The 24,378-nt window shown below is 46.1% G+C and overlaps 1 protein-coding gene across 1 annotated transcript in view; it reads right to left on the bottom strand.

The window, feature by feature from the left end:
• The window catches only part of ANKRD60 (ankyrin repeat domain 60), a 53,544-nt gene extending 46,245 nt beyond the window's left edge, over positions 1-7,299 (bottom strand). Inside the window, exon 1 of the mRNA XM_078650472.1 lies at positions 7,041-7,299. Within this exon, the coding sequence (XP_078506598.1) occupies positions 7,041-7,299 (259 nt within the window). The remainder of the gene's footprint in view (positions 1-7,040) is intronic.
• Between the last annotated feature and the right edge of the window lie 17,079 nt (positions 7,300-24,378).

Below are 24,378 nucleotides of genomic sequence, written 5' to 3'. Positions count from 1 at the left end.
ATCTGACCATTCTTGAATTTTCAATTTAGAGTTGAGTCCCGCTATGTTCCAGGTCACGAGAGATATATGGGAATCCTGCATTAGTCTCTGGTTCGAGGGTTTTACTCTAGTTACAGTCCGTTGTATGGGTTGTGAGACTTCCAAGATTTCAGTGATGGGTGCCACTGATGGTTCATCTGAGTTAAGCGTTGTGGGTCAGTCTAGCATATCCAAGTTTGACAGAGGGGCAAATCTATTAGACAAATTGAGTGGGAATAGAGCTGGTTGAAATTGCATAGGAGGTGGCTGAAAGTGCATTGGTGGTGGGTGGAACTGCATTACAGGTGGCCGAGATTGCATTAACGGTTGCCTATAAAAATAGCTCAAAGGCAACATAGTTGCAACAGTAGAGATAGCAGAACAGTTGCCAGTTCTGCTGAGAAGGTGTCTAACAGTTCCAGGGTTCTTAAAATTGAGAACTATACAGTCACCTTCCTTATCTTTGTGTAAGGGCCCAACCCAAAACACCCTGCGAGCCGATATGATCTCTCCTGAGATATCATATCCGACACCTTTATGTTTAGTTAGCCAGTCTATGCATTTATTTCGCAGTTGCACCCATGACTCCCCCTGTTCCTCCCTCAAAGGCGGTACTCCTGCAAGGACCAGGACAAACGGACAGGCGTCCGGTGGCAGATGTAAAGTAGGCCCTTGATGTTTAAAAGGCCTGTTTGTCCCTGCCTTCCCATTACCTTTGTTGCTAGCAGCAGTTGATCTTATTGCTGTAGTAGAATGGATCAAGTCGTTGTTATTTGTGATAGTTTTGTTAGGGATAACAGGAGGGGCAGTTTTCCTAGGCGCAGGTATTGGAACGGGTTTTAGGGGTAAGTTAGATTTTACCAAGTTCTTCCCTTCATTGTTAGGTCGGGGTAGAGTCGTGGGTGTTGATGACAATGTGTTGCTTACCGATTCTAGTTCTTTTAAGAGACGGTCAGCTCTAATTTGATCCAGGATAACAGACCCCTTTCTTTTTGCTTCTTCGTTTTTGACCAGGTTATCTAGTCTATCGAGTCTTTTAAAAACATTATTAAACTGGTTGATCATTTGTTTCTGTAGTCTATTAAAAATGGTGTCAACTATGGTATCAATTAGATTCCCATTCTGTTTTGTAAGATAATAATTGTCTCCCATTAGTGTTGTTTGGGTCCATATCGTGTTAGAGGTCCCATTTAAATTGGCAGTGGTTGCTGTAGGGGTATCATCTTCTTCCGCTAAATCTTTATCCACAATAACAGTTTGTGCCCCAGTGGGTTTTTGTTTATTCCACAGACTCTGGGGCGTGGGCTGGTTTTTACTAATTAGTGGTTGCTTCCTTTTATTGGCGCTTGGCTTAGCAATGCCTCTTTTAAGTTTTTCCCCTCCCTGTTTGTTTCCGGTTTCCAGTAATCCCGGGATGGTGGCTTCATCCTGGGAAGCAATTGTAATAGTGAGAACAGTTTCAGGCGGTGAAGGTAGGGGAGAGGTTAATACCAATGCCGGTTTTGTAATGACAACAGCTGGAGATAGTGGAATACCAGGGCTATTTGGCAGTGATATTGGCTGTGTAACATTATTGGTAAAACTCATAGACATTCTCCGTTCGGTGTCAGCTATTTCATTGGAAACCAAGGTCAGTGCGTTTTCGAGTAAGGACTCGAATGTTGCGGGAGGGAAAGGAAAATCATCCTGTGTAGCAGCAATGTTGGCAGACGCCATGCTAGGAGAAGAAAGTGGGAAAGACTCACCACGGGCGGGTTGACGAGGTTAGAGGGGTGGCCCGCCCGACCACAGTCGTCCACGGACGGCCACAGACGGCCCGCCCTCTGCCCGGGCTCCGCCCGGAGCCGCCCGCGCGCGTCCGCGAGGCGGAGGGGGCTGTCTGATTTTATGCGCCTCCGTTCGCGCCAACCAGGAAGTGGGCGGTGATCTCCCAGGGCAGGCTGGGAGCTGTAGTCTCGACCCCTCTCCGCGGCCGAGCGATGTCAGCAGCTCGCCGTCGGGGGAGACCACAGCGTCAGGAGCCCAGCTGTGCCAAGATGCCCAGTGTGTCCGGTGAAGCAGGTAAGCTGCGAGCCCCCTCGCAGCGCGTCCTTACAGGTCTTTGAGTCGGCGTTCCAGGGCAAGGATCGAACGGAGAGCCAGACTTCAGCCCTTTCATTATTAATAAGGAAGCTTCCAGAGGGACTGGGGGAAAGCAGGAAAGGGAGCATTTCCTGATTTCTTAAAACTATTGTATATGAGGGAGTCCTTATTTTCAAGTCTGTCCTGCAGGCCAAACGAGGATTGGATCTCAGTTATTATTGTATAGAAGAAATTGGCAAACTGGTTATTCCGATCCCCAGTGAAGGAGGGGTGGTTGGCTCCAGCCTTGGGTGTCGAGAAACTTTTCACTATGCTGAAAAGTTCTCTACTTTTGTTCCCAGTGGATTCACTTTTACGGGCAAAAAATAATTTCTTTTCCGCTTGTATCTTTCTATGATAATTTCTTATAGATTTTTTTATACTTTTCTTTGTTTTCCGTACTGAAGTCCCTCCTCCATACTCTTTCCAGACGTTTACAGTCTTTTCTGGCCTGAGACAGAGTGGCATTACACCACGGCGCGGACCGCTTGGCCAGTGTCGCCGGGCGTGCTGCGCTCTTAAAGTAAATAGGCCAATGCGGTGCCCAATATTCTTCACTCCATTTCATATTAGTGGAATTTAAATGTACTTGTTACAATTGAACAATTTAATTAGGCTATGAACAGCCCTTATTGCTTTAAATACAAAGCACACCGCGGGCAGTCTTTCCATAACATCATGACAGCATGGGCTGGGAGCAAGTTGCGCTCTTATGCCATGAGAGGTCTTGAAGCTTAGAGCAAGTAGCTGTAGCTCAGTGCAACAGACAAAAGAGCAAGGGGGATATTTACAAGAAAATGCGGAGGCACGGTGTAACACCAAATTTTTCAATGCCACAGTCCAACATTTTTAAAATGCAGAGATGCGCCATATTTACAAAAATAAAGCGCACCCCTGTGTTGCCCTAGCTCTGGCACTAAAGAAGCTGCCTAGCACCAGTGCAGGCACTCTACTGCCGTGTTGCAAGGGTGCCTGCATTGCAGGGTTGATTAACAATCAATAATGGTGATTCGCTCTTTCTATGTGCGTTGCAGAATGCAGCACACATGGAAAGAGCGAAAAACAAGGAGGAATTCATGATTTCTCCTCGTATCCCCATTCTCAGACTATGTATTACCTGGCCTTAGTTGTTGGCCCTGCCCCAGCCTTGTAAATATGGGTTAGCCTAAAAAAGCAATGGGTGTTGCGGTGGGACGCCCACAGTAACACCCATTGCCCGCCCCTTTGCCGCTGCGGACTACGGCAGAAAGGGTCATATATTCCCAAGGTGGCAATAAGCCACGTGAAGTGGCTTAGCACCACCTTGTAAATATGGCAAATGGCGCAACACCACTAGAGCGTACAAAAAAGTAAGGCTCTAATGGTGTTAGGGGCTGGTAAATATGCCCCCATGTTTCTTGCTCCCTGCACTTTGCTAGAATGAGCATCAACAAAGCCTTTGTTTTGTGACTTAGGGCCAGATGTAGGTATCTAAATACCAGTCGGTAACGGCCGAAAATCTGTGTTTTTCCTGTTACCAACAGATATTTAGCCCTTTCTAATGTAGGAGGCTGGTTTTAAGGATTCGGTAATTTACTGATTCCTTATTTGAAGGAATGGGTAAATTAACGATTCCTTAAAATAAGGAATCGGTAAATTACCGAATCCTTAATGTAGGTAGCACTCAAGAGAGTGCATTTTTGCTTTAAGGATTCGTTATTCACCACCAACTACAAGGTGGTGGTAAATACTGAATACCTTTAAAAAAGCAATAATTTGCTTTTTTCAAGGTGCCATGTGTCAGAGCATGTATGTGCGCCACATGTGCACACATGCACGATTCAGGGGTGAAACTGGGTGTCAATGTGACACCCTGCCACCCTGGAATATGCTCCTGCTATTACCGATTCGGTAAATACCGAATCGGTAATAGTGAATGGCTTCCTATTCTTCCTATGGGTCTCCAGGCCCATAGGAATGAATGGGAAGGTATTTCTTATTACCGAATCGGTAGTAAGAAATATTACCGAATCTTTAAATTTTACCGATTTATTACCTACATCATATTTACCGATTCCTAAATACCGAATAGGTAAAATTCGGCATTTAGGAATCGGTAAAATGAGATTACCTACATCTAGCCCTTAGTAACAGCATAACCTATGGTGACCACCACCTTCCAGGTATCACAACACAGTTTCCTGTCCTAAACTTGTATATGATCGCCTTATGCATTGTGGGTGTTGTAGTCCTCTTTTGCTTCCACTGAATACTTAGAAGGACACACCTGAAAACAATGAGGGGCGGGTGTAAAGTTCGGGACTGGAGTCAGTGTTGTAAGGACCCGGGGTGAGGTGGTCTCCCCACCAAAAGATGTTTTCTTTGTCTACTAGAACCGCCACCTCCTAGTGCAAAAGCTTTAAACGCCAATAAATGGAAACCTCATTCTAGATTGTAAGGATTCAACGCAACGGTGCATTGTTTTCCATAGCTATGTGAGGGGGCGTTTAACGCTCTGTAACACTCTGGGAAGAAAAAGAGCATTCGGTGCCTCTTTGAAAGGTCACTGGCCATATGCCTGTGGCTAATGCAGCCGACTTTGGAATATTGAGAGCAAGGTTCGAATCCCGGTCTCAGCTCAACATTCCGACATTTCAGGCAAATCGCTCGGAGGGGTTCAGTATCCCAGCAATTGCTAACTGGATACCTCCCTCTTTTTCACCTATTTGTGCGTCTCCGGTCCGAACCCCTCCGAGTCCATGGGGCGCAACTAGGCTCTACCACATGAACCACGTGATTCATTTGGTTACGTAGGTACTAGATGCATGCATTAATATTTGTTGCAGCATTTTTTTCACTATTAGCTTATTGCGGCATCTTTTAGGAGTGGCGAACACAGGGCTGGTCCCTGTGTAGTCCTGAGGAAGTGCTTGGGGGATGCACGAAACATGTTGACAGACAGAAGTTGATAGGTACACCTAAACACATTGTCATTTAGGCATCCTAATTACTTCTACCCCAGTTTTAACTCTACCACCTGGAAGCAAGAATAAACTATTTAAAGCTTACTAGGCAGGTATTTTTAACTAATTACACACACCCCACTCCATCACATCACAACATTCGCACCACACATAGTCAGAATTGTAAGTGCTAATATGTATTTCGCAAGTCGCACCCCCCCTAGTCCGCAGCGGACTGGGATGGCCCCTATAATGAAGCATGTCACCGTAGGGCAACCCTGGTGAGTGAGGGGACAACAAGAAAAAGAGCAACACTCTTTTTTCTATCACTATACACACTATTCCAACTCCAGTGAGTGTTGCGAATAGGGCTATAGTTAGTAGCTAGGCTCTTGATCTCTGCTTCTCAGAGATCTTTTGTGACTTACGAATTTTTTGGAGGGTGAGCCTATGCTTTCTATTCCCTCTACCTCCCTTCTGTTTTTGTTATTCAGAATGTTTACTGCGCAGGAAGGAAGACATGGGACCTAGAGAGTACTTTTTTCAATTTTTTGCACAAATCGATGGTGTTCGGAATAGCTTAGACATGGGAATGACTAGCTCCTCAAAGTGATTTCGTGGGCAGAATTCCTTAGGCCTGGCTGGATGCGCGCACATTTTACGAAACAGGCAAATTACCAAAGGCTAAGGGCCAAATGTACGACCATTTGATTTTGCGCCTCGCAATTTGTATCAAATTGCCAGGTGCAAAATCAAATGTACAGCAGTATGTTTAACACTTTGCGATCCCAATGTGGTCGAATTTGCGACCCCATTGGGAATGGCTGACCCTGCCAGGGATGGTGGCCTGCTGGGCTCAGCAGACCTCCATGTCAGGGACTGCTTTTAAATAAAGCAGTTTTTTTTAAGCAGCTTCTAGGTGGTAATTGCGAGTGTTTTGCGACCGCAATTGTGGTCGCAAAACATTAGTACATGGGTTTGAGACTCACTATTTAGAAGGGAACGCCCCTCCCAAATAGCGAGTCTCTAAACACCTTTTTGTGAGTCGCTAACCCGTTTGCGCATGCTAAAATTGTTCCTACATCTGGCCCTAAGTCTGAAGTTCTGCGAATCTTAGTCGTAATTTACGAACTATGCAGTATTTATGCAAAAGCCACTATTGTATGCAGGTGCCAGTGTACAGTATAACTTTGCGTATAATCATGATGTGCACAGGGTCACACTGTGGAGAGCACTCGCGGAGATCTGTAGCCCCCAAGTATGGCATAGGATGGTGTGGTGGAGTACCTATATAGCGCTTACTATGCCTGAAGAAGCGCTGGAACCTTGTTCGGTGAGAACAGCCCAGCGCATCCGATCCCTTTTCTTTTGCACTTTCGGACATGTATGCCTACATTTATAAAGGGGGCGTGGCTTGTACAGCACCCGAACGCAAAGAATGAAGGTAGGCCTGATATGCTACTGTCCCCGGGCACCGAACAACACGAGAGCTCTGGGCCCAGTGGAAACAGGACACAAGTACTATAAAAAGAAGTGGGGGGACTGACAATATGCAAATTACCTCAAAACATCAGGTGCTGAACGTGTCCCGGTGTCTGAAAATTACACCGGGACACGTTCAGCTTATTTCTGTAGGGCCCAGCTTCTTGGCAGGGGGGCGACGTCCAGTGCGTCCACCCTGGGTAAAGAGTCGGGGGACGCTGTGTACCTGTGTGTACCCCTGACTCGAGCCATGAGTGGAAACTATGGGGGGGGGGGGTGAGGGGGGCTGCTATAACATTGGATGATCACTTTACACTACATTAAGGTTCTGAAACTACCTTTTAAATCGTTTCGAAAGTTCCGTGCGATCTCATAATTATTAACCTAATATACACCTTACTGGCCCTATTACCTACACATGCTACAGTACACACCCCACCCCCGCCGCCCACACACACACACCCAAATAAATCCCACCTTCGTCCAGGTAGCTGAGCCTCTGCAGCTCGGCCGGGACCCCGGCCACGGTCTCCAGCCGCTCCTTCAGCTCCCGGAGCCGGGTCTGGGGGCTGCACCCGGGGAGAGAGAACAGCTCCCCGCTGGCTTCCAGGCGCACGGTGACGGTGTAATGCCGCCCGCCGCGGGAGGAGGCCAGCTTGGGGAGCCCCTGGAGCCGGTAGCCCGTGGCCAGAGGCCGGTTCGGGGAGGAGGCGACAAGGTCGGTGGGGCGCGCCATGGCCGAAGCAGAGCCCTGGCGCAGCGGCGCTCCCGCCTGGCCCGGTGTCTTTGGGAGCAGGACAGACGCGTCGCTAGGTGACCGGGGCCATAAGTCCTCCTCCCCACACAGAGGAAGCCATTACCATCTCAAACACCTCCCTAAAAGAGAAAAAAACACTCAGTCCAGCTGGGGACATATTAGGGTGCTTCTCATCGGCTTGCATGTTCAAAATAATGTACATATAATATGAAACCTTGCTCAGTTTTTACATCTGCCAGTCAGACGCCGAATGCGTTTACACGATACTTTTTTAAGAGTTCCGTATTTATGTTGTATCATTGCTTTCACAGGGCATACACTATCGCAGGGCCCCCGAAGCGCTTTATCAGACGGGTGGGCACAGTGTTGTATATATTGTTTCATTGTTTTCGAGTAATTGCGTTACAATTGTCTTTAAAATGTACCTCTTACTTTGAGGCGCCAAAGGTAATAATAGAACCAGGCAAGAGTTTAATATCTGTGGTAAAAAAAATGAAAACAAATCCGAATAATTAATTAAGAGTAGCGGGTACATTTAGAAACACATCGACAAAACCAATAGGCATGGCTATTATGTGCATGAAAGTAGTGATTTTTCATTGGCGTATCTGTTGTGCGGTTTTGTGAGTGAATATGCCATAGGCGATAGCGACGTTAGCGACTGTTGTCAGTCGCTAACTGGTTGGGTACGCCCACTTTGCATGTCATTAGCGATAAATATCGCTAATATGCAAAGCGGCCCCCAAACCGCTCTCTATCACCTAAATGCCGTCCCTAACTGATGTTAGCGATAGCTTGCTAATAGGGCGATGAAATTATAGCCGCTTTGCGGCCAAAAACGACTGCAAAGGCGGCGATAATTTCATTTCGCCTGCCTTGATAATATGCCCCTTAGTTCTTACTTTTTAAAACTTTTTTGCAATTGTCAGCACAACTTTCATCTGAAGGAACCTTGGGGCTTAGACTGCATAGAGAACTGTTGCTTCATGGATCCCTTAACAGATCATCAGAGTGGCTTTAAGGGCCTTGCAATAAAGATCTGTGGTTAGCAATGAGCAGAGGGGCAATCGGCCGCCAATTCCACAACTACATTGTCATGAAAAGGGAAGCAGCTGAGACACACTTGCTAAAAGTGTGGAAAAACAACAAACATAGGTTAGACCACAGATCACAGAGGGTGGAGAGAAACAGAGGGATACATCAGATCCATGACCGAAATAGGTCAGATGAGCAAGACAAAGGGCCTGAAACCCTCTTATGTTTGCATAAAAAGGCGTTGGTTTGGCAACTTGAAATTCTAGAACCATGTTGGCTCTATTTGTTTGTGAGAAGAAAAAAAAGGGAGGTCTCCTTCAAAATCCAATAGGGGACGAGGAGTAATACCAGAAAGACATACAAAGGTCCCTAATTATCCAATGAATTGGAAAAAAGTGCCTGCTGCAGAAATGATGCAAAGGGGAGATACCACTACCACTTGAATGCCATAACCACACATATAATAAATCACAATAGAAGAGGAAAAATAATCATAGAAACAACTTTAAAATGATGTATAGAAAATTGTACAATTTATTCAAACAGTTATACATTCATAAAAACTTATCAGTGCCATAGAAACAGTTAAAAATGTGCAGATGCACACACAAGATAAATTTAAAAAATCATAAACAAAGTTGTCGACGCAGCGTTTCGGTGTTATGATGCGACCTTCATCAGGACAAAATTCTAGTTTAAAAGAGAAACATTCAATTAGACCAAATTTTACAATCTTTTTCTTTTTTACATAGTGCAACAATAGCATCAAATAAGGGTCGATTTAAGACAATGTACAGTTTTTATTAAAACTAAGGGCACATTTATATCCTCTTTTTATTATACATGTGGTATGGACTTCATAGTACGAAGTAAATAAAGGGTTATCATTGGCGAAAATTTACTCATAAACTTATGGGTCCCTTGGACAATTTATCTCATAAGTGCTTATAGCTTATTCTATGGGGTTTGGTAGAAAACACCTCATTAGAAAGTTGACAGTACCTTATAAGGGGAATAGATCAATCCTTTTTGTATACTTCAAGGATTCTTCATTTATACTTTCAGCCACCTTCTTGTATAAAGGTGTAGTCTCTCTGGTCTAGAATTACCCTGCAGGCAGTAGTTGCACTAACTTTCTTGATTCTGTCTTAATTTGAGCAATATTTACCTTAGAATCTCGATATATTTTATTTGGTCAATTCCAACTTCACTACCATTTTAATTGCTGGTGATACCGAATACCTTCTCAATTGGTAATTCGATTATTAATGCAATAGATCCTATTTGGTAGACAAAACAACAGTGCATTTGTTATTTAATAAACAATTCTATATCTGAATGCGCCATTAAAAATAATTCCTTGATCATTTTGGGTTCTTAAGGATATAATAGTGGATTTCTGTTGTGGGGATTAAAGAAATCAAAAGTACCACTTACCCAGTGATCTAGGAATCAGACCCATGGTTAGTTAGACGCTATGGTACTTTTGTCAATCATGATTGACAAAAGTACCATAGCGTCTAAGAACCATTTGTTCTTCTTTTGTCTTTGCATCCCTGTTGCCTAAAATTAGGTTACCTCGATTATCATCACAATAAACGGTGGCTCCCTTGACTCCTAAATGCGGTTCCCAATGGATAAGGTAAGGCTCTATTTGTTTAACAATCTTGATTGACTCATATTTCTTAGTTGAGGTGTTGAACGACTGTTTTCTTCCTCAATCAATAAAGACTTTCTTGGGGGAGGAGCTACGCGCGCATCCGAGATGGCCGCGTGAGCACAGGGCTCCCGAGTCCCTCGCTGCCCTCCGCATATATCCTGAAAAATATCCTGACTTTGACCACGGGTTCTTGAAGATGAACCTCGGCTGACACCTTAGCTGTCTTCAAAATTTCATTTGGACTTCGAGAACCGCAGATATGCCAATCTGAGTTTTGGAGGCCCGCCCCACGGCGACACCGGGAGCTGGCACACCAAGACGCCGGGGAGTAATCGAACAACAGCGGCCTGAGGGGCTACCCGTGTTGCCCTAAGTTGACATTCGGTTTCGTTTCTGGGCCTCTGCCTCCTCTGATTGCGTGATTGCCTCGCGCCCCCATCGGGGTCCAGCTTAGCTCTGCTACCTGATTCTACGCCAACTGTTCTGAGGGTCGGGGTGTTGGGCTGAGCTCTTGCTTTTGCCCCTTCTGCCCACCTTTGTTATTTGCACTGGTCTGGTGGTGAGCGGCCAGAGACACTATTCTACAGGCCTCGAGAGTAAGTGGCCTCGTAAAGTTCGAGAACACGACGGTGAGTTTCTACCCGGACTTCACGCAGCTTGTTCAGAGACAAAGGTTGGGGTTTCAGGGAGTGAAGCGAAGGCTGAGAGACTTGGGCCTGAAATATGCGATGCTGTTTCCAACCAGGCTGCGTGTCGAATACGACGGCCGGACTTTCTTCTTTGATCGTCCTGATGGAGTTAGTGACTGGCTGGATACCCTCCCCAAACAGACTGATTCAACCGACAGGGCGGCGTAACGGAACAAGAGTGACATTATGATTTCTGATTTCTGAGCATTCACGTATTATTCGGCTGGGTTCGATATTTTTTCTATTACTGTGTCCTATTGCTGTACACCCGAGGGTGGCGGGGGGAGTGGGACTCTTTCCTCCTCAGGGGTTTCTTTTCGTAGACTAGTTTAATGATAGGGCGTCTATATCCCGCCAGGTCTACAGACCTCGACTTTTGCGGATCTTGGGCGTGTAGTACTGGGGCTCCCTGAGGGCATCTTGGTGATAGGCGGAGACTTCAATTCGGTCGTCTCCGGTAACATAGATCGCTACCCCCCCAGGGATCTCCCCAAGTCGCAATCCTGGTTGAGTGGGTTCCTGGAGACACTGGGTCTGGTGGACTGTTGGAGGCTGCTGCACCCGGATCAGGCGCAATACATCTTTCACTCTGGAACCCATGGCAGTCTGTCCAGACTCGACTATATCCTGTTGCCGGCGGCGCTGTCCTCCTCCATTGGGGAGGTGAGGCACCTCGCCCGGGGCATATCCGACCACTCCCCAGTCTGGCTTAGCATGGATACTACTATGAGTAATGAGGGACGGATTGCCCCTATAAACCCCTGGTTTCTTCACAATCCCAAGACCCGTACCGAATTGGTGAAATCCCTCGATCATTATTTTGTAGAAAATGTGGGGTCTGTGTCATCTACTGTATCGTTGTGGGAGGCGCTTAAGACTGTGATACGTGGACAGGCTTTATCTCTGATTGCTACCGCCAAGAAAAGTAAGCGTGAAGAGGTGGTCAGTCTGGAGGCGGAGATAACCGCACTGGAGAGTGACTTGGAGCGCGGAGTGTCCCGTGCCAAACTTCACTCCCTCAGCCTCAAACAATTAGATTATAGGGCCCTGGTTACTGATGCTGCGAAGGTCATGATCAGGGAACAGCAGGGCAGAATATATGATGTTGGGGATAAGGCGGATAAATTGATCACATGGCTGGACATGAAAGAAAGGGCGAGTCATGTAGTCCCTGTGATTGAGAACCTGGACGGAGTGTGCGTGACTGACCCGGCTGCAATTGTTGAATGCTTTGCGGAGCACTTCCGAATTGTGTATGCCCCGGTCTCTGACAGGCCGTAGGCTGGCTCTCATTTATTGCTGCGCGATATTACTTTGCCCTGCCTGTCTGCGGCTGACAGAGACCTGATGGACGCGGTGCTGGCGGCTGATGAGGTGGCTGCCGCCATTCGTTCAGTCCGCTCTGGGAAGGCCATGGGTCCTAATGGTCTGCCTATTGAACTGTATAAATTGTGTCCGGATACACAGGCCCCGTATCTTCGTGACATGTTTCTAGAGTCCCGCGACTCTGGCTCCCTCCCACGTGACCATCGTCTTGCTACTATCGTAGTGATTCACAAGGAAGGGAAGCCACAGGATCGCTGTTCATTTTATAGACCAATCTCGCTTCTAAACGCTGAACCGAAAATTCTGGCCAAGGTATTAGCTACCCTCCTGACGAACGTCATCAGCGACCTGGTCCATCCGGATCAGTCCGGTTTTATCCCGCACCCTAACACGGCGCTCAACCTGCGGCGCTTGCACGGTGTTCTCGCGAGGGCGGCGTCTTTTCATGAGCCGGCCATCTTGGCTTCCTTGGATGCTACGATGGCCTTCGATACTCAAGTGGCCTTATCTCTGGGCCGCTCTTGAGAAATTCGGCTTCGGCCCTGGGTTCATCGGCTGGGTGAAACTTTTGTATGCGGAGCCACTGGCGCAGGTGGTTGTGAATGGTCGGGTCTCAGCGTCTTTTGTCCTCGGGAGGGGCACGCGACAGGGCTGCCCGTTGTCACCACTGCTGTTCGCGCTCGCTCTTGAGCCGCTGGCTGCCTGGCTGTGCTGGGAGCCCTCGCTTAAGGGGATCAAGTTGTCCCCCGACTTTGAGGATCGCGTCTCGCTCTACGCGGATGATATTTTATTGTACCTTACGTCCCCTCGAAAATCTCTTAATGTTTTATTCGATGTGCTTACTTCGTTTGGGAAAAACTCGGGCCTTGTGATCAACTGGGCTAAATCCTGTGTATACGTGCTCTCGGGCGGTCCCCCTCCCTTGCCTCGCAGATGCCCCATTCAGGTCTCTCCGACGGGCTTTAAGCACTTGGGGATTTTTATATCTCTGGACCCTGTGGCTCGCTACGAACAGAATCTGCTCCCTTCCCTTCAAAGACTGAGACTTGATGTTGTGCGCTGGCGCGGGTTGCCGCTACCACCGCTCGGGCGCGCAGCCCTTTTTAAAATGATGGCCCTGCCGCGGTTTTTGTACACGCTTCAGAATACGTTTGATATTATTCCGGCGAGCTACTTTAGAGAGGTTGAGAGCCTGCAGAGACGGTTAATCTGGTATGGACGTTCGCGTATTGCCCTCACTAAACTCACTCTTCCCTGGTATGATGGGGGTATAGCGCTGCCGGATATTAGGCGTTACTATTGGGCCTCGCAGCTGAGTGCTATTAATCATGCGACATATGCCCCTGCTCCTAACCCGGCGTTCGAGATGGATAAATATTTGCTACCGGGTGGGGACTACAGGAGGGCGCTCTACTCCAAGGCGGCGGGCAAGGATTTATCTGGACCCACCAAGACTGCTGTGCGCGTGTGGCATGCTGCCCATGCGTCTGTGGGATGGGAAGATCGATTGACTCGTGCGACCCCCTTGTATGCTTCTGAAAAGTTGTGATGTCTCTGTAAAACGAAAGGGTTTGAAAAATGGGATATGATTGGTATTAGCTGCGTGGGCGATCTCTGGGTCAAGGGCAAAATCAAGACCTTTGCAGCACTAAAAAAAGAATATGAATTGTGTGACAGGGAATTCTTCCGAAATGCCCAGATTCACCATGCCTTGAGCTCGGTTCTCCCCGCGGGTGCTGTCATCCCCGAGTCCTCCCCCCTTGAAGATAGGGTTCTTGCCGGCCACGTCCCCGACAGTACAATTTCCCTGATATATAAGAAGTTGATCAACACCCGGGTGGATCTGCTGGTGCGTCTTAGGGAGGTCTGGACCGGCGATGGTCTGGAGCTGGACGACGAGGATTGGCAAGCTGCATTATCCTCGCCTAAGGAAGTCGCGATTCCTGCCCGTCTCCGTCTTGTTCAGCTCAAAATCTTACATCGTGTATATGTCACTGGTCCGCACTTGATTCGTATGGGTTATTCCTCAGACGGGTTATGTAAGCGTGGATGTGGGATGCTTGGAACCTTCCTCCATATACTTTGGGAGTGTCCGGAGGTGGAGCGATTCTGGAATAGTGTGCATGCAGTGATGGCTAGGGTCACGGGGGTGGTGCTGCAGCCCGAGGCCAGACGATGTCTGTTGAATGTGTGGGAGCCGAATGATTATAGTGTGGCCCAGACGCAGTGGGCGACCCTTGGGAATATGATTGCCAAAAGGGATGTGGCGCAGTTGTGGGGTTCCCAGCGACCGCCTACGGTTTCGGTGTGGAAGGAGAATATGGACTGGTGTATGTTCAGAGAGAAGACTGTGTATGTGGCGCGGGGAAAACCTAGAAAATGGAATAGTATATGGAGCCAATGGAACGCATACAGTGGAAATATATGTGCCCCTCCATTCGTGGAAAACCCTGAAGTCCCTTTGTCCCCCTGATCCGGCATTCCATATATTGTGTGCTTTCTGTTATCCTTAATTTGTTTTCCCGCTGGCCCCATCCCCACAATATGTGCTACTGATCTGTTGTATAATATTGTGCCTAGATGTCCTCCCATGTGAACGCATGTCCATATACACTGTCTCTTTTTTGCCTTGTACGTTGTTTTTTCATCTTTCAATAAATATTTATAAAAAAAATAAAAATAAAAAAAATAAAGTCTTTCTTTGTTTGGGTCACAAAGTTAGTGCTAGTCTCTTAAATAGTCCAGTGTGAGAGTATAGTGTTGGTGTGTAGGAAGCTGGGTTCCTGTTGCAGTAACCCCCTCACACTTTTTGCCAACTTTCTGATGCAATTTGACTTGATGTGCCCTGGGTCCCTACCAATCAGGTTCCCAGGGCCTGTGTTCTTTCCCAAAACTGTACTTTGGTACTCACAATTGGCACCTCTCTGGCCACATGTAAGTCCCTTATAAAAGGTATCATGGGTACCAAGGGCACTGTGACCAGGGAGGTACTCTAAGGGCTGCAGCACATACTGTGCCACCCTTAGAGGTCCTGTACCTTAACACACACACTGCCTTTGAAGACTGCATGTTTTGGAGCAGAGAAAATGAAGAGTCGACATGGCACACATACATGTGTGCAATGCCTGCAACCCACTGCCTATGGTATAGGTAAGACACCCCTCTAGCTGGGGGCACTATACTATGGCGAGGGTACAGTTACATGAACACTGTATCGCTATGGTGTGTAAGTCCATTCTTAGACATTGTAAGTGCAGTAAAGTCATACATGAGTATATGGTCTGGGAGTTTGTCATTACGAACTCCATAGCACCCTAATGGCTTTACTGAATTCTGGGAAGTTTGGTAACAAACATATCAGCATAATAAACCCACACTGATGTCAGTGTGTGATTTATTGAAACAATGCACTCAAAGGGCATCTTAGAGATGCCCCTGAAAAACGACCAGCCTCTGGTGGGTTCCCTAACTGGTAAACACCAGCCTGCTACATCAAGACATGTTTCTGGATATCTGGGGTGGGAGCCTTCACTTCCTGGGTCCAGAAACAAAGTCTTTCCAGGGCGGAGGTTTGCACACCTCCCCCAGGTCAGGAAGAGCCATCTGTGGCAGGGGAGCTTCAAAGGCCTTGCTGCCTTTGTAACCAGACCCCCAGCCTCTCTTGATATCAGGAGCGGGCCCCCTTCCTGTCTCACCTCCTTTTCGGTGGGAAGACAGACGGGAAAATTTAGAACAACCCAGAAGGTGTGGCCACCTCTGCCAATCCCACCCCTCAGGTGGGGAGGCAAGGTGAAGCCCACTCTTCAGTGCCCGCAATTTTGCAGATGGCAGGCACTCTCCAATCAGATTTAGGGATTGTGCCCACCCCTCAACGTGGGTGAGCAAACAGAGGGTGTAGTCACCCAAAGGTCAGCAGCCCATTGGCTACTGACCTCGAGACCCCTAAAATGTCCCCTAAATACAGTATTTATGAGTCAGCCCTGAACCAAGAAGGCAGATTCCTGCAACCTACGAAGAAGGACGGAAGAAGACACCTAGCAGAAACTGCAGAAAAGAACTGACTTGGCCCCAGCCCTACCTGTCCGTATGCAGTTTCCGGAGATCCTGTGCCAAAAGTCACCATGTCCTACAGCGAACGGCCTCCAGAACCCGTGGAAGGACTGACTGACTACAACAAAGACTGGATCTGTGAACAGCAGCTCTGTTCAAAAGAATCACCAAAGAAAGTCTCTGAGTCTGCTGAGAATAAAGAAACCCGACACCTGGAACCACCACTGCACCCGATGTCTACGGCACGAGTCTGAGTGGCCCAGCGGTCCCAGCAAGGTCCCCCAGCGCACCAGAGTCCGAGTCTCCCCTGGGTTAACTCCTCCAAGACTCCCAGACGTGGCCTGCAGCCTCTGCACAGAGACCCCCCCCAACGGCGATGGCCGGGTAAGGTGAAATCTGACCTCAAAAAGCAACCCTGCATCTGGCCGCCCTGCACTCTGGATAAGAGTACCTGGGGTGCACCTACATCCCTGATCCCTCAAACATACCTGCCCAGCTGTTAGAAACTGAGCGAAAGTGTGAGAAATCATTTCTTGCTTGAGTGTGTACAATGAATGCTTAACACTACCCTCTGATAAAACCTTACTGCAGGCCCACACTACCACACATGGAGTGTAAGGTATTATCTACTTTAACCTGTGTAAGCCTTTGGGGATCCACTGGACTCTGTGCACACTATACCTTACTTTGGTATAGTATATACAGAGCAGTAGCGGTTGGTGGTAGGAGTGCTGCCGGGCGGTGACGTGGGGCAGGGGAGGGGCAGTGCGGGGGGTAGTAAACTACGGAATACAGCCAAATACAGGTAAGTAAACATATAAATAAATAAAATGAATTTCGCTGTGCGCACTGCATCGCCAAATTCTATTCAGTGAGCACAACGAAATTCGTTTTATTTCTTTATATGCTTACTTACCTGTATTTGGCCGCATTCCGTAGTTTTGCTAACCCCACCCTGCCCCTCCCCTGCCCCACGTCACCGCCTGGCAGCACTCCCACCACCGACCGTTACTGATACAGAGCCAGCTTCCTAGAAGGTTGGAGAAGGTTTATTTGGGTTGTATCAAGATTGATCTATTGTGGTCTTTAGGAGCCCTTAGATTCAGCAAACTAGACTGCAGCTTCATCAAGCTAGAAGGCGTTGTAATATGTTTGAATTAGAAAATTTCACATCTCCAGTTTCCTTGGCCTTTGTGTAACTTTGTATGATTTTTTTTGCAGGAGTAGTTACAATCAAGTAGGCTGTACAATTCACATAATAATTAGGTGCTGGATTTGTAAGGCACACAGTGTGAAACACAATTAAAACCAATGATGGTATAGCCATCTTCGGAACAAAATTAAACAGCCTAACAATAGGTTAACAGGAATCACTCATAGTGGTGATTTGCAAATCCAGCACCTAATTATTATGTGAATTGTGCAGCCTACTTGATCGTAACTACTCTTTGGTTCAACTGCTCCAACTATTATTCTTAATGCTTATAAGTATGCATGATTTTGAAACGTTCGTTTAAGTTGAACACTGTGTCCTTTGCTTATCTCGAACGTATGTTATTTTGACTGCTCACTTGATTACTCACAATACCGGATTGAATGCACGGTGGCTTTGAGCATTGTTTTTACCTCGTTTTCACTAAGCACCATCTAATAATATAGCTTATTCTTGAAATATTCGCGCTACGTCACGCCCCATCGGTCATCATATCGTAAGAGTACCACCCCTCCTGAGATCCACGACCTCTGTTCCTTGACTCACTCAGCGTAATGTTATCGCTTTTGGATACATATTGTCTTAGCCTTGGCTCACTAAGCTCCACTATACCAGTTACGGTTCTAGCTCCCACTACACATTGCATGGCTGCGTTGCCACCACCATACTCATAGTATAAATGTTTTTATAAGATTACCACCAACACCTCACCATCCTTCTGATTAGTCAGCATGGTTTCACTGTCACCACCCTAACACCAGGTCTAATGCGTCTCTGCTTATTCCTTGGACTTTACTATCTTTTCCTAATTTGTCGTTTTTGTATTTTCCTCTCCTTATCCTCCACCAATTGTTGTCCCAGGTTAATAAGGCTCTACTGCACAGGCATAAATTCCATGTCCCCATTATGATCCGCATATTACTCCCAATGGATCGAAATGCCGTAGACACTTTAAAAACACCTTATACTTTCTAATTTTTTCATTTGAAGATTGTAAAGGTGTTCAACACGATTTGTTCTTTGAAAATATTGTTTCTATGTAACAAACCTGATCTGAATATCTTTCAAAATACCTTCATGTCTAAAAAGTACATCAAGATAAAGAAGTGGCTAACAGTTATGAACAACAGACCAGATCGACAAGAAAAGGGCCACCTGTAATTGCTAATCAAAACCCATTATGGATTCCCATCAATAACTTGTATGGATCAATGTTTTCATTTGGTAATCCTGCCAGGGTATTCTGTCTCTTGATAATTGAGACATACGGCATACCCCCATCTTTGGCATGGGGTAAGGACCTACAATTACTAGATTAGACCAAATGATGATGATCTGATGGGAAAGTGCAGTGCAAAAAAATAAAGATGAATGTGATGGTTAAAACAGGATAGGGAGCTTTAACAAAAATTACTTTATTGGGCATAAGCCCCTTCCTTGTTAAAAACAAGAACAGTGCAACAACATAAACGCAGTTTAAACAAATAGCTGCGAGAGGACCAACATGTTTCAGCCTATTATGGGAGGAAACCCAAGGCTTTCGTCACGGTCTCTGTTCTCAAAGAATGCTACTGCCAAATTAGTGAGAAACGTGTGAAAAAATGATAATAAAAACCACAAGTGGATTAATAACAGTAAAGGATATATTTCTCCTACATCTGTTTCAATTCCTCCTTGGCACCTGGTGTGATCTATAACAACAAAAACATATGTGGACCCTTATTAGGTTCAAAGGTCTGTTAAAAACGGTAATCTATTCATTAGTGTTCAAGATTTTCAAGTACTCACCCAGTGTGCCCGGGGAAAGGACCTCACCTCTTCCTGGGCCTGGCTCAGGTAAATGTGAGACCCCGCTCTGTAAGGACAAGACAACCCCTACACTTAGTATAGATAGAGCGAGCCCTTTTCACCCTGCTCTGTCTATTAATAATGCTTGGGGTGCACCAATGTGTCTTGCACATAGAGCCTGACTTCCTGGTATAAACTTATCACCCAAGAGAGTCCTCGCACCCACTTACAACTCTCTAGCTAGACTTTACAAAAAATATTTTAGCATATGTAGTTTAAATAAACTCAAAAAATTATTGCCAATACAGCAAAAAGACCTTTTGTCCCCTATTCAAGGCTGACAGATAAAAGAGGCCAAACTTTTAAAGAGACAACCATGAGGTAGTTGGCTTGTTTATCACTATTTAATGTTAACCAAGTCCTCATAAAACAAGTGCCAAAAAACATCCCAGACTGATTCTAGAGCCTACATGTCCGTCGTTGTCCCAAACGATGACTGAGTCAGGGGGAGGCATTGGGCTGCTCGAAAGAGCCTCTATTTCATATGTTGAGCCCAGCTTAACTCGCGTACTCTCGCGAGATTTTGATGGACTACAGAATGATGTCACCAGACCAGGAAGGAGTAGTTTTAACTAACCCCAGCCTGATTGTATTTAAACATAGTGTTGGAAATAGCAAACAGAAAAGGGAAACATTTCGTAAGCTCTACAGGATGATGTCACCAAAACAGGAAGGAATAGTTCAAAGCAACCCCAGCTTAACTCGCGTACTCTCGCGAGATTTTGACGGACTACAAAATGATGTCACCAGACCAGGAAGGAGTAGTTTTAACCAACCACAGCCTGGTTGTATTTAAACATTGTGTTGGAAATAGCAAACAAAAAAGGGGGAAACATTTCCTAAGCTCTACCGGAAGGGTTTTGAGTACCAGGTCACGAAAAACAGATTGCGTATACCGGGATATAGTTGTTAAAGCAAACAGTGTTAACCGATAACATCTTTAATCGCGTGCTCTCGCGAGATTTCAAACGGACTACAGGATGATGTCACCAAAACAGGAAGGAGTAGTTCCAAAGCAACCCCAGCTTAACTCGCGTACTCTCACGGGATTTTGGACGGACTACAGGGTGATGTCACCAACCCAGGAAGGAGTAGTTCTAACCAACCACAGTATCAAGAATGGTACAAACCCCAGATCTTATGAAATAGGAACAAACTACAGAGTAATGTCCCTCAAATAACAGCTGTAGTTAAGCAGAAAATAAGCTCAGCTATATGCACTCAACAACTATCGTCTCTTGCATCTTCTGAAAGTTATAAAGACACTTAGTATGGTAGTCTTATAGGTATCATAGAATGCTGCAAACACGTTATAGTGATAAAATAACTACAACTGTTAAGAACAACATGGAGTGGAATCACATCTTACTGACAGGGTGGTCATGATCATTGTAAATTGAACCACGGAATATCATCGTTGAGCCCAATCCTGTCAGTGCGTAATTTGAAGACCCATTTCTGTTCCTTATAAAATAGGAATTTTGATATATCACTTATATGTGATGGAATAAACGGTTTCTCAAGAACAACCCACATAAAATCTGTTTCACTGTGGTTGTGTTGTAAAAAATGTTTAGTTAATCTTGAGACATCTTTTCTGCAACGAAACGTGCTTTTATGTTCTTGCATCCTCACTCGCACCTTCCTGGTGGTCATGCCTATATAGCGTAAATTACACGGGTATGTGATTTGGTAGATCAGGTTAGTGCTGTTACAGTTAGTAAAGTGTCTCAACTGCCAAGGGTGGTCGGTGCCTATGTCGATGCTTGTTGTCTTGGTCGTTAAAGGACAGACCGAACATCCCCCAAATGGATGGTGTCCCATTACGGGAGGTAAGTCCCACAAGGTGCCCACCTCTCTGGTAGAAGTCTCTCGGGGACAGGTGTGTATCAGGCGGTCCCTTAAATTGCCCGACCTCTTAAATGCAAAAAGGGGAAACTCAATCTTATCATTGCTACTGTTTAGTATGCGCCAACGACGCCTAATGATTTTCTGGATACAATTGGATTTTGTATTATAGGTAGTAACCAGAGTCAGGCGATCCAGTTTGGTCTTCTCTCCTTTCGGTTCAAGAAGTGCCTCACGATGATTGTTGGCTGCACGTTTCAACGATTGTTTGATGAGTTTCCTAGGATAATGTCTACTGGTTAGCTGTTCCGATAATTCCTCTGCATGATGTGCAAAGGTTTCTGGAGTTGAACAATTCCGCCGAACTCGGAGGAATTGCCCAAAAGGCAAATTATCGCGTAGGGATTTGGGGTGCTGACTCTCGTATAGAAGTAGCGAATTTCTTGCCATCGGTTTTCGATACAATTCACTTTCGAGACCTGTCTCCGTCGTGTAGATGGAGAGGTCCAGAAAGGAAACCTTCTCTTTGCTTGTTTCGATGGTAAAGTGTAAGAAATCATTCTGATTATTCAGCCACCGATGGAAGTTTGTAACTGAATCTATGTCCCCTCTCCACACCACTAGAACATCATCTATTTAGCGTTTCCACCACAATATAGACGAGAAAAAGGGGTTAGTTGGATTTAACACTGTTGTCTGTTCGAACATATGGACATACAGGTTTGCTAACGAAGGAGCAAAAATGCTGCCCATGCTCGTCCCTAAGACTTGATGGTATACCGTGTCTTCGTACCTGAAATTTTTTTATTTCATAGCTATGGTGGCTAAAGACATAATGAAAGGTACAGGGGTGATAGAGTCAAGTTCAGTGTCACCCAGGATGGATCTGATGGTCTCCAAAGTCTCATCCTGGGGGATCGAGGTATACAGGGACTCGACATCTAGGGAGACTAGATAGTCTGTCTCCTGGTTGAAAGGGATATCCGGGATAACCCTCAGGACATCTGTGGTATCTTTCAGATAGGTAGGCATAGTGTGCACTATTGGTCTGAGGAAGTGATCTACAAAAGCCGAAAGGGGCTCCAGAACTGATCCTTGGCCAGAAATAATAGGCCTCCCTGGTGGTGGTCTCTGAGGTTTATGCACCTTAGGTAAGGTGTAGAAGTAGGGCATAATGGGATGTTGTGCCTGTAAAAATTGGGACTCTAAAGGAGTTATCCAGCCTTCTGTTAAGGCTTCCTCTGTTAAGAATTTAATCTCATTCATTAGTCTTGGAGTAGGATCTATAGTGAGTGGCTGGTATGCATTGGTGTTACTCAGCTGTCGAAGGCATTCAGTCCTATAAGTCTCCACATCTTGTAGTACAATCGATCCCCCTTTGTCGGCAGGCTTGATAATTACTGAGGAATCTTCAGTTAATGTTTTCAAAGCTTGTCTCTCCATTCTGGACAGATTATTATAGCCAGACTTAGGGGAGATCCAGATTTTTTCAATGTCATCTTTGACCGCCTGTTCAAAGGTGAACACTTGGGACGGTATGGCATGTGTTGGAGGTAGGAAAGTAGATTTGGGTCTTAGGCCGGTATTGACATCTCTCTCCAAATCAGACTCCTCATTACTTCTATTGTTAAAGAAGTAATGTAGTCGCAGTTTCCGAAAAAATTGGGCTAATTCAATCTGGAGTAAAAATGGATCGCCATTATCTGTCGTCACAAAGCCTAACCCTTTATTAAGAACCACTTCTTCAATGGCGGACAAGGTTTTCTTACTTAGATTAATCACCAAACTAGTCTCAGGTTGTAAGCCTACTCCTGAGCATTCTGTCTGGTGTGGCTCCTGGTCCCGGTATGAGGACCTGCCGTATCTTCCCATTGGACCTGTGGTTGTCCTTGTGTTTGTCTTCTTTTGCCCCGAGATCGTCGGGGGCCAAACGGTAAAAGAGGCTGATTATTGTATTGTGGGTAGCCTGGAAAAGGGCCCATTGATGGCTGGAATGGCTGCTGAAAATTGCCCGGATGTCCCCACGGTGCTGGAGGTCACCACATTTGTCCTGCCATGTTATACTGTCCTCTATGGTTCTGATATCTACCAGCCCTACCAGACCTACCTCGGCCGCCACCAGCAAGGATCAGTTCTAGAGCCCCTTTCGGCTTTTGTAGATCACTTCCTCAGACCAATAGTGCACATTATGCCTACCTATCTGAAAGATACCACAGATGTCCTGAGGGTGATCCCGGATATCCCTTTCAACCAGGAGACAGACTATCTAGTCTCCCTAGATGTCGAGTCCCTGTATACCTCGATCCCCCAGGATGAGACTTTGGAGACCATCAGATCCATCCTGGGTGACACTGAACTTGACTCTATCACCCCTTTACCTTTCATTATGTCTTTAGCCACCATAGCTATGAAAGAAAAAAATTTCAGGTACGAAGACACGGTATACCATCAAGTCTCAGGGACGAGCATGGGCAGCATTTTTGCTCCTTCGTTAGCAAACCTGTATGTCCATATGTTCGAACAGACAACAGTGTTAAATCCAACTAACCCCTTTTTCTTGTCTATATTGTGGTGGAAACGCTATATAGATGATGTTCTAGTGCTGTGGAGAGGGGACATAGATTCAGTTACAAACTTCCATCGGTGGCTGAATAATCAGAACGATTTCTTACACTTTACCATCGAAACAAGCAAAGAGAAGGTTTCCTTTCTGGACCTCTCCATCTACACGACGGAGACAGGTCTCGAAAGTGAATTGTATCGAAAACCAATGGCAAGAAATTTGCTACTTTTATACGAGAGTCAGCACCCCAAATCCCTACGCGATAATTTGCCTTTTGGGCAATTCCCCTGAGTTCGGCGGAATTGTTCAACTCCAGAAACCTTTGCACATCATGCAGAGGAATTATTGGAACAGCTAACCAGTAGACATTATCCTAGGAAACTCATCAAACAATCGTTGAAACGTGCAGCCAACAATCATCGTGAGGCACTTCTTGAACCGAAAGGAGAGAAGACCAAACTGGATCGCCTGACTCTGGTTACTACCTATAATACAAAATCCAATTGTATCCAGAAAATCATTAGGCGTCGTTGGCGCATACTAAACAGTAGCAATGATAAGATTGAGTTTCCCCTTTTTGCATTTAAGAGGTCGGGCAATTTAAGGGACCGCCTGATACACACCCGTCCTCGAGAGACTTCTACCAGAGAGGTGGGCACCTTGTGGGACTTACCTCCCGTAATGGGACACCATCCATGTGGGGGATGTTCGGTCTGTTCTTTAACGGCCAAGACAACAAGCATCGACATAGGCACCGACCACCCTTGGCAGTTGAGACACTTTACTAACTGTAACAGCACTAACCTGATCTACCAAATCACATGCC

The sequence above is a fragment of the Lissotriton helveticus genome, chromosome 7 (assembly GCF_964261635.1).
Source record: "Lissotriton helveticus chromosome 7, aLisHel1.1, whole genome shotgun sequence".
Classification (NCBI taxonomy): domain Eukaryota; kingdom Metazoa; phylum Chordata; class Amphibia; order Caudata; family Salamandridae; genus Lissotriton; species Lissotriton helveticus.
This window is presented reverse-complemented; position numbering and strand designations above follow the sequence as displayed.